At 32.1% G+C, this 11,728-nt stretch overlaps 1 protein-coding gene across 1 annotated transcript; it reads right to left on the minus strand.

Annotated features, from left to right (window-relative positions):
* Positions 1-2,218: 2,218 nt before the first annotated feature.
* On the minus strand, positions 2,219-11,186 carry LOC145335128 (uncharacterized). The gene is made up of 6 exons (XM_080180858.1): positions 11,161-11,186; positions 10,301-10,348; positions 6,734-6,785; positions 6,201-6,287; positions 3,943-3,997; positions 2,219-3,580 (listed from the first exon to the last, which is right to left on the minus strand). The coding sequence occupies exons 1-6, from the start codon at positions 11,164-11,166 to the stop codon at positions 2,740-2,742; spliced, it is 1,089 nt and encodes a 362-aa protein (XP_080036984.1). The 5' UTR covers positions 11,167-11,186; the 3' UTR covers positions 2,219-2,739.
* Between the last annotated feature and the right edge of the window lie 542 nt (positions 11,187-11,728).

Genomic DNA, 11,728 nt, shown 5'->3' on the forward strand with positions numbered 1-11,728 from the left:
GCTTGATTGTAGAGGTCTAATATGGACATACGGACATTCTAGTAATGATTATAGAGTTACTACTCTTTAAAATTGTACCTAACTATTACAGGAATCACCATGCAAAGTTAGAAATCAATAGAACAATTCTAACATGCCTAAATCAATGAAAAAAAGCTATCTGTCTCGGACGGACGTACGTACGACCGTCCCTAATTATAGAAAATCTTCGCTTTTCAAAAGGATGACAACATCCATAAAAAGGAAGCTGAAAAAATGCTTCGCTTATAAACATTGTACCTTATCTTTCTTGGTCTTAGTATTTTAAAAATCTAGAGAATATAATTTAACAAAATTGTTTATGTAAAAACTAAAAAATGTTAAAATTCAATACAAGGACATTCTGATAATAATTATGAAGTTGCCATACTTTCTAAATTATACCCAACTGAAAAATGAATCATCATTACAAATTTAAATCGATTAGACAATTCTAACATGTCTAATCTAACCATACTTACGGACCATTGGACGGATCCCAATTGTAGTGAAGCTTCCCTTTAAAAAAAAAAGGGTCTGGTCAAAAGCGTGTAGATAGATGAAGGTAATTGTGAACAAATTTTTTTTTATTTTGATCTTTTCCACCAATTATTTTTTTGTACATCTTAGATATGTTTTTGGTTTGAGTTAGTAAATTTGGTAATATAATATTTGAAGAAAAGTATGTAGAAAGAAAAGTTATTGAATACATTTTTAATATTAACATAATTCCCTATATCGGGTGTCCAACACTTAAGAGGAAGATTTGTTTGAAATGTTTCTCTAATGATCAATATTTTAGCTGGTGACAAATGATGCCTCTAACAGCATTACGGATATGGGGATAGGCCAGTGTGCAATTGATTGGAGAGTAAATATTTAGCGGCATTCTGCGCTAGTGCCAAAGGTTATGAAAATTAGCCAAATTAATTAAAGTTGCGTTAGCCCAAGTACACAAAATCTAAGACAACCACAAGAATAAATTCTAGATCCATTATCCCACTTTGTTATCCTATTGGTAAAGTTTTCATTGTTTCGTTTGAGAATTATGAGCATCGCTTCTATGGTTATAAGCTGCCCCCAAACCCAAGTAAAGAAAGAGGGAGGGGACACTGGTCGTTTTAGTATTCGTTAGCTTTACAACTTTGTGGACTTTTTATTGAATTCTGTTTGGTTGGTTGTCAAAACGTTTCAAATTGTAATCTACAGAAGGGATAATTTTGTATATCATCTTTGGGGATGTACATCAATTAATCGGCCAAAGTCCTATCCCTTTAGATACCTGTTAATTAAACGAATGTCAAATTTGTTGGTTGAATATGTAAAAAGACATTGGTCTGTTTTATATGGACGTTTTCTGATTCGTTAGCTTTACAACTTTGTGGACTTTAATTTAATTCTGCTTGGCTGGTTCATTAAATTGAGTACCAAAACGTTTCAAATTGTAATCTACAGAAGGAATAATTTTTTGTATTATCATTAGGAATGTACATCAATTTAACGGCCATTGTCTCATCCCTTTAAATACTTGCTAATTAAACAAATGAAATGTCAACCTTATTAGTTCTATGTGAAAAGACCAAGAAAAATATTAATTTGCTTTTAACATATATATTGAATTTATTAAAAGAAATAATTTTTTTCCTGTTGCTTTATTAGTTTAGAGTCATAGAAAATTAATATGTAGAAAGTAAATATTTAATGTCAAAACAGGCTAAAGCTTTCATGTGAATTTAGAATGTAAAGAAAAAGTTAGCTTTTAGAACTAGAAATCTAATGTACTTCAAAATAAATCAATATCTATTATTTTTAAAAATGTGTTCCTAACAACCAGAAATTGAAACAAAGCAATAGGAGACCAGAAGGCAGCTTCTTAATTCAATTTAAAGTAAATCTATTAATTTGAATCTAATATTTAGACAGATAGCCAGACATCAATGTAATTTTCATTACTGTTGCAATTGTAAAAGATATCTTAAACATGCAAATCATGTTCTATAAATCTTAGGATCCCTCACACTGTCTCTATGTATGTAATGTGTTTCACATGTAACACTTGTTAATTTTGTTAATATGTCTTATAATTATATACTACATTATACTCATATTTTGCAGTTTTTATTTTCTTGATCTTCATTAAAGATCTTATTTGTGTGTGATATCGGTTTCTGCTTTTATTTTTATCTCAAATCAAAAAAACTTGAATTTTTATTTCTTTATTTTTGAAAGGTACTGTATTCAAATACTGACAAGTTTTAAAATACATTTAGAATTACAATATGGATAATTATTAAGGTTGATAAATATTTAGAGATTTCAAATTCTGTTATTTTGTATTTTGACATTTTCTCGAATTTAAGTTCTATATTTCAACTTTAATAAAAAAGCTGGATTAGATTTGATATTTTAAAACATGCAATGGCATTTAATTAATCTACATTAAATGACTGATATTTACGCCAATAAAATTATACTTTGACAAGAATATAAAGGCAGGTTGGTTAGTAAGGTGGTTTACATACATGAATTATTACATAGCAATTAATATTTAAAAAATATTGAAATGGTTTGAATTAATGAAGGATAGAGATTCATAACTATTAAATATGATATAACTAAAGAGGAGAGGAGATTCATTTAAAAATAACTTTCATGAAAACAATATGTTAAGTATTAAGGAGGTAAAATCAATTATTTAAACTAGGTAACAGAGTTTGACTATTAAACTCCCAGAGGATTGCTGTTCAAGAAACCAGAAGTTTTTCCAGAACTACTGGTAGTTCTGGCCCCATCCTTGATTACCCAAGTTGAGGATCCATAGTTGGAGGTGGGGTTAGAGAAGGTGTTAGAGCTATCAGTGTAGCTGGTGTCTGTGTAGCTGCTTCCATAGTTAGGACTGGAGACGCTGCTGGTAACAACAGTGGGGTTGGAAAAAGTAGTGCTAGTGCTGCCAAAGCTTGAACCTGTGTTGGTTGAGCCATAGCTGCTGCCATAACTAGGGCTTGAAACACTGCTGGTTACATATGAGGGACTTGAAACACTGCTAGTTACATATGAAGGGCTTGACACACTGCTGGTTACATATGAAGGGCTTGACACACTGCTAGTTACATATGAAGGGCTTGACACACTGCTAGTTACATATGAAGGGCTTGACACACTGCTGGTCACATAGCTGGGATTGGAAACAACATTGGACACAACAGGTGTTGAAACAAAACTTGAAGTGCCATAACTGGATCCAGAGTTATAGTTGCTACCAGTATCAACTGTGTTTACATAGTTGTTGTTTCCATAGCTGGAGCCATAGTTAGAGGAAGTCTGAGAAGTACCATAATTGGCAGCAGTGTTGGTGTTTCCATAATCAACATTGTTGTTACCATAGTTGGCATTGGTGTTGCCATAGTTAGCATTGGTGTTGCCATAGTTAGCATTGGTATTACCATAGTTGGCATTGGTGTTGCCATAGTTAGCAGTATCCTGATAGTTTTGCTGGCCATAATAATTATTGGAATATCCATCATTCACTGCCTGGTTACTGTAATCATAGGTCTGGGGCAATCTTAACAAAATATGTCATTAAATTTTTCCAAAAAAATAATTATTATATATAGTGAGATAAAAAATATAGAAATATAACAAATTACAAATTATTTACATTCATATAAAAGTTGATTTCTTGTTACTCTAACCCTTTCCCCCCCACCAAAAAAAAATATGGATCAAGAGATACCAAATGTTTGTAAAAGTGATTATAGTGATTATTTTTAAAAAAACACATCCTTATTTACTTCCTTGTTCCAACTTTTTTTGTTTCAGATGTCTAAAATATGCATTTTACCCAATACATTAAAGGCTATGATTGTGGATTATTTATACATGAATGATATTAAAACTAGACCTTTTCTCTAGAATTATTCTTACCTTGTTGCAGCTTGTTCTTGTCCTTGTTGCTGTCCCAACAAGTTAGCAAGGAACACTGAAATTATCATTAAAAATAAACAAAAAGAATAAGATATTATTTAAACCACGCCAAACAAAAAAAATGTTTGATTATGGCAAAGTTAAATAACAAAGAAGGGAGAAAATTTATACAGTAGAACAAAGTTCTGTACTAGGAAAAGTTTAAAATTATTGGGTAGTATAAGCAAACAAATGAAAAACTGCCCTACTCTTATTTTCATTTTTTAAAAATAATTAGGGCTAGGGGGTAAAGTATCTTGTGCAAAACAAAGTTCTTTAATGGAAAAAACGACATGTTGTGTGAAATATTTCTGAAATTAACCAAAAAGTACTTTCCATAAGAAATAAAAATATTTTAGTTTTGTCGATGAAGTAAAATATATTTGAATCTATTTCACATAGGAATGTGGCCAGGAAATTTTATGTAAGGTCTTACAAAACAGTTATCTTAGGACATTTAGTAAAATAGCAAAAATTGTCAAGAGTGTTATGAATTGTGATTTCAGATTGGACACTATATTAGAACAATTTGTAATTATTTGAAAACTCATTCCCACTTAAGGTAACTTTAAATTGCTGAGGTGAAAGAAAAGAAAAATACAACAGCACTTAATTCTTCAACTTTGCTAACTCTAGATTGTATATGTCTTTGAATAAGGGGTAATATATTTTTCTCATTCATTGTCCTTTCCCTACATTTATGATTTATGTAATATAATTATTGGTTCAAAACATTTACATTCTTTGTCTACTTTCACAGATTAAATTTTTTTGATGAAATGTTGTCTAACCGTTAAGTTTATCTATGGTTTATCTTTTTGTTTAATGGTCACAATAGTCAAAACATATCAGTTTCTAAATTTCACTAATCTGTTTCTCTATTTGCTTTCATTTGTTGGTTATAAATCAACCTGTCTCAAATTTAGCTGAGATAAGTCATTAGGAGATTCTTAGGAAACTGAAAATTTCAATTAAAAGGGTACAATGACTTTGGAAGAAAAAAATGAGTAGAAAAACACAAAACAAAATTATATATGTTTTTGTAAATCTTTTTTATTCAATATTTTTTTTAAAAATTCAATACGTTTTATGCTTATTTTGGGTTAGAAAGGGTTGGTAAGACCCTGCAGGGACTTGACTCAGGATTTACCAACTTTCTTTTCACTAGCAAGGCATTGTTTCACTACATGTCTCACATTTTTTTTTTGGGGGGGGGGGCAATTTCAAAATAATAAAATATTGTACATGAGGGGGGTTTGGTTTATGTTAAAACTCTCTCAAAATTTAAACGGGGAAAAATTGATATTTAGTCTTTTCACCTCTACAAGTTGTACACCACTCTTCATAGAAAATGATTGTGCATTATTTTGATAAAAAAAAAATCTTTAAAATGTAACCAACTACATTAGTATTACAGTAAAGATAATGTCCTTAAAAGCCCAATGCTTATTCTGTATCAAGTAATCTATGTTAAGCACTTGCTACATTGCAGGGGGGAATGGAAAAGTAAATCATTAAAAAAAATTTCTCAATCTGCGTTAAACTTTAACAAGGATTTTTTTCATTTTTGGGAAGAATTTTTTTTGGATAAATTTCATCAATCATTTTTAAGACAAGGTGTATTACTTTTCCTTGGATATAGTGTTGAACTTATATTCAACAGCTTAATCAATACAATTCAAATAAAAACCTTGAAAATCATTTTTCAGTCAATTTACATATTCTTTGAGTCGTTTATTGTCCCAAAAAGTAAAATCATCATGGGTAGATCTTATCAATTTCTAGAAAAGGGTCGTTAATAACTTTCAAGTCCTCCCATTATATCTTTCCAAACAAGGATGACAAAATCTATGAAGAGCGGGAGCTTTACAATGCAGATGGTCGAAAAAACGAACATTATCGGACTTATTGCAGTATTCCTAATCATACTAAGACTCTTTACTCCACAAATCAAGATAATTTAATAAGTATATCATAAAAATTAAATATAATTAAATAAAATAAATGAAAAAAAATAATGATGTTTAAAATTGACATATCTATTTTTTTTGAAATATAACACAACCCTCCCAAGAAATATCGCCACAGAAAAAAAATTAGGACCTAAAATTTATTATCAAAACTTAAATTGAAAATGGGGGAAGGTCGCCTTACCCCCACACCCCTCACCTAAAGTGCCTTCAGGGATTTAACCGCTTGTGTATAAATAAATTACTTACATTTCTTGAGCAGCAAAGCCTTTCCAAGTACCAGGCCAGTTGTAGGAATTGCTAGAGCAGCAAATCCAGGAATATTCACAGCAAAGCCTGAAATAAAAAGAAAAAATCAGAAATTTTTAAAATTCATTATTTTGCGAATTCAAATATTTGCCTCCCCTGTCATATGGTTAGGTATGTCAGTTTCATTGTTTCTGCCTCCTGTAATTCCATATGAAAAATGTATAATTGCCTTATTGTTCATGTATTGATTAAGGTTTTGTAAACTGAAAGGGGGGAATGGGGTTATGAACTTCCAATTTTTGGATTGTATAAAGAAGATTTATGTATTGCAACTTATTTTAGACAGTTTTCGCGGATAGAAAAATGAAAAATTAAGGCCCGAGCCAATAAAACTGGTATTAATGGTATGATTTTTTATTATATGATTTATAATTTATAGCAACACATGACTTTTCAGTACGGCTCAGAACCAGTTTTAATCCAGCGTATATTGCCAGGTTTCAAAGCCATACTGTAAAATAATTGTTACTCACCACTTCCAATTCCAATAGACACAGCGGTGGCTGGATCTAGGATAGGAGCACCCTGAAATAATATTATATCTATACAAATAATAAAGTATCAGGATGTGTGTTTGTCTGTCTGTTTGTTTGTACCAAAGGATCTCGCTAACTGCTGAACCGATTAGGTTCTCCTTAGCAGGGTAGCTTCTCAAAGGTCCCGGGAAGGTTTATAACTATTTTGGGGGAGGGTACAACCACCCTCCCAAGAGAAATTACAAAAAAATCAAATGTTTTTAACGTAGAGACTTGAACGCAACATAGAGAGGTACATATTATTGTTTTTTTTTAATATTTAAAGTGTCACAAGAGGCCTAAGGGGGCGTAGCCGCTAGTGAATACATATTTAGGTAGAAAACAGGGATTTTAAGGGATAAGACAAGTGACAATATAATTATTCATCCCCAATAATGATAATCAAAATTACCACTTTTGTCGAACAAAAGTTTTGGATGTTACGTTTCGACACCAACAATTCAAAATTCGAAAAAAGTACCCAAAGTTTTTAAGCCACTGAATATAATCGTGTGATTAAAGAACTTTGGGTACTGTAAATAAAGACTTATTTGTATGCCGCAAACTATACTATTTAAAGATAACGTCAACCTCTTTTATCGAGGTTATTGCAACAAAAAGTCACATTTGAATTAATTGTTACAGCTGAAATTAACCTTGGAGTAAATAGGTATTTTAAACCTTTCATTTTACAAAATTATAAATAACTAAAGGTTGCGCTCCTAGCATCTAGGGGCTCTGTATTCGAAGGAGTAAGGAAAGTAGGGACATAGCCTGAAAACAAACTTAGATATAAAATTAGGTTAGTTTAGGTTATAGGCTTGGGAGCCGACCGCCCGCGGCTAGGCAGGCCAGGGGGCCGAGCACTGCGGCCATGACCTTTATTAACAGTGGAGGCTACTTTCCTTAGGAGGCTACTTTGTCTAGAAGCTACTTTGTCCTGAAGATACTTTGTCCGAAACTACTTTGTCGAAGATTCTTTTTTTTATACATTTAAACACATAAAAATCGTACTTTACATTACAACATTGTTTAAACCCACTTAAAAAGAGTTTTTTTTATGTTCAATTTTAAGATAGTATATTAGTACATAAAAGGCATATCATGAACAATACTTAAATTGAAGCTTCAAAAATTTTAGATATTGCCTTGGTATTATCCCCTTAGGATTTTTTTTTAATTTTGAAAATTTGATACCCCCCCCACCATTTCCCAACAAAACTATGAATCTGTATGCGGCGCCCCTCACCTCATGTCAATTTATAAAAAAAAAATGTTGGAGTTTGACCTCCTTTACCTCTTAATCAAAGACGAATATTTAAAAAGTAGTATAATGATGAACTCAATATTATAAATGAAAACCTCACAAAACAAAAAAGAAAGAGTTTATCCTTTTCCACAATGCTGTATTACAGACATACAGACAGACCTACAGAAATGCCCTTATTGTTGAGTGGCTCCGCTACTAAAAATGGAAAGTCCTTAATTAAGAAGTAGATAAAAAATGGACGGAGGGGAGGGGCTTTTTAAAAAGGCTATTACTAAAATTACTTTATCAGGGTTAAAAAATCGGGCGGTGAGCATATACTTTCGTATATTTTCACATTTGCACGGTGTTTCATATTTGAACAAAAACACAATAGCAAAAAATAGAACAAGTTTTGGATCATAGAAAGAAAACGAAATAACGGGTTTCGTCGTTTTTTCACACTAACCTTGTGGGGCATATTTCCTAATTGTAGGCCAATCATTATCATTTACCTAACCTAACATTTTTAAAATAACCTATCAAAAGCTACTGTAAAAATACGACGAAACCCGCTACTTTGTATTCTTTCCACGATCCGTTTTATTATGAGTGCATGGAAAACCTGACAGAGCAGTTTGCGTTGTTGTAATGAAATAATGATTTAATAATGTGCGGAAGTAAATGCATACTTGAATTAAAACATTAAACAAGCATGGAGATATCCATAAAAGCGAAGCTCAAAAACATGGAGGCCCTACATACGAACTTTTAAAATGAAAATTCCTTCTATATATATATATCACAAAATTACTTAATACATGATGCTTATAGACAAACGTGCATTTTCCCTTATTATAGAGATGCTTTGCTTCAAACAGTATACTTAATCGTCCCAAGGAATCAATAGGATAGGATTAATGCGGCCTTTAATTATAGGTGATCTAAAAAGCATTGTATGTTTATATTGGACATACTGACTTTACTGCAGACAAACAAACCTACCCTGAATGAACAAAAGCTTCGCTTAAAAAAAGGGGATAAAAGTACGTTTGATAATGGTAAAAGAAATTTAAGGGTGACCTAAAATTTATATGAAACAAGGATGACAACATCCATAAAAGCGAAGCTCTGAAATGGAAGGACAAACGAACATTAAAACTTATAATAAGAGTGTCAGACCTGAATATAAATGTATAAAATCGAAAGAAATTGTAAGTAAATTTGTTGAAAAACTGCTTGATACAGGATAATGTTTATGGACAAACTTACATTTTTAGGACTCGATTATAGAGATGCTTCGCTCATAATATTGTACTTTGTTGTACCAGGAATCAGCCGGATAATAATATCACATAAAAATTTGTTTTTAAAAAAGTGAAAAAATCAACATGTTTAAAATGGACGTACGGACATTTTGGTAACGATTATATAATTGCTAGGCTTTCTAAATTGTACCTAACTACTACAGGGATCACCATGCAAAGTTTGAAATCGATAGGACAATTCTATCATGCCTAAATTAATGAAAAAAGCCATCCCTCTCGGACGGACCGACCCTAATAACAGAAAAGCCTCGCTTTTAAAAACATGGCTAAGTCTATGGAAAATAGATACATTACAATTTTCAAACAAAAAATAAATCAGACATACTTACCATGATGTAGGTGGAGAGGCCAACAAGGCCAGCCAATACTGCTAACACCTACACCTACTGTGTATGTACTTACCATGATGTAGGTGGAGAGATGAACAAGACCAGCCAATACTGCTAACCTTGTCCTGTGTATGTACTTACCATGATGTAGGTGGAGAGATGAACAAGACCAGCCAATACTGCTAACACCTACACCTACTGTGTATGTACTTACCATGATGTAGGTGGAGAGACCAACAAGACCAGCCAATACTGCTAACCTTGTCCTGTGTATGTACTTACCATGATGTAGGTGGAGAGACCAACAAGACCAGCCAATACTGCTAACCTTGTCCTGTGTATGTACTTACCATGATGTAGTTGGAGAGACCAACAAGACCAGCCAATACTGCTAACCTTGTCCTGTGTATGTACTTACCATGATGTAGGTGGAGAGACCAACAAGACCAGCCAATACTGCTAACCTTGTCCTGTGTATGTACTTACCATGATGTAGGTGGAGAGACCAACAAGACCAGCCAATACTGCTAACCTTGTCCTGTGTATGTACTTACCATGATGTAGTTGGAGAGACCAACAAGACCAGCCAATACTGCTAACCTTGTCCTGTGTATGTACTTACCATGATGTAGGTGGAGAGACCAACAAGGCCAGCCAATACTGCTAACACCTGCAAATAGTATCATTATAGAGTTGTTTCGCTTCAAAAAAAAATTTGGGTCATTGAAAGAAAACGAAGGTTTATCGTATTTTCACAGTAGCCTTTGAAAGGTTATTTTAGATTAGATTAGGATAAGTAAATGTTAATGATTGCCCCGCAGGGCTAGTCCCTGCAGGAGCTAGAAATGGGAGAAAAGCTTTTATCTCTGTTAGTATTGTAACTGAAAAACGATTTTCTCGACTGCTATTAAAGATAGATGTCTGAAGTTTCTCATGGCCAGTAAGCAACTTTTTACTCACTATATCTGTACGTCTGTTTGGATGTTATTATTGCTTCGCTGCTTATAGATATTGTCATCCTTGTCCGCTCGTCAAATTAGTTCTTTGTACAATAACATTACCCATTATGTCGATTTCATATAATTTTAAATAATTTTTAGTTTAATGTAATCAAGTCTGTAATCAAGTCGACGTAAAGTAGTAAAGTAAATGTAAAAATATATCTTTGCACTTCATAATTCAATAATATTTGCCTTGCCCATAGTCTCTAGTTGAGAGTTAAGAAGTTTAGGAAAATGGTCTAAAACCACCCCAAGGCTTTCCTGAAAATTACTACTAATTCGGACCAGCAATTTTTGAGATCTTAAGGTTTATACAATAAAACCTCACTACTTTATATTACAGGATAGTCGACATACATGTCGACAAAATAATACTGCAAGTTTTGACAAGGATTTCAGCCAGAAAAGTTTTATTTTTATATGAATGATTTTTTGCCCTTGTACTTTTGTAAAACAATGAAATAAAAAAGAAAATAAGTACCTTCATCGTACGGGTTATAAAATTACTGAGGGTTGGAAAAACCAAGCTACACCTTTTTATAACCTTTTCTCCAACCCTCCTGGATATAGTGACCTGATAACAATATGTATAGATATTTCTTAGGTCCCTTTGTTAAGGGTGGTTATAAATTCTTTTAAATAAAAAAGAATATTAATTCCAAAAAAAATTTCTTTTAAAAATCTGCTAAATTGACAAAAAAAAATCGTTGAAAAAAGAGTTTTTTTTATATTTTGGATAAATACATTTAATTAATTTTTTTTTAATTTGTATTTTTTGCTTTCCTATTTTCTGATTTGTAAAATTTTGCCCGGTAACTATATTTACTACAGAGCATCAATATGGTTGAAAAAAAGATTATATCTAAGTTTCTATAAACACAAACAAACACACATTTAACCACTTTTGCCATTTAGGCTATGGGTAAAACGTTGGATGATTCATACATTTTTAGTAATTTATTTTCCAAACGTATCTTATTTTTCTAATAAATAATGGAATACCAAATGCTTACAAGATCATAGTTTCTTTTCATAAGTAGAGAAGCTAC

The sequence above is a fragment of the Acartia tonsa genome, chromosome 13 (genome assembly GCF_053477335.1).
Source record: "Acartia tonsa isolate MP-2025a chromosome 13, ASM5347733v1, whole genome shotgun sequence".
NCBI lineage: Eukaryota > Metazoa > Arthropoda > Copepoda > Calanoida > Acartiidae > Acartia > Acartia tonsa.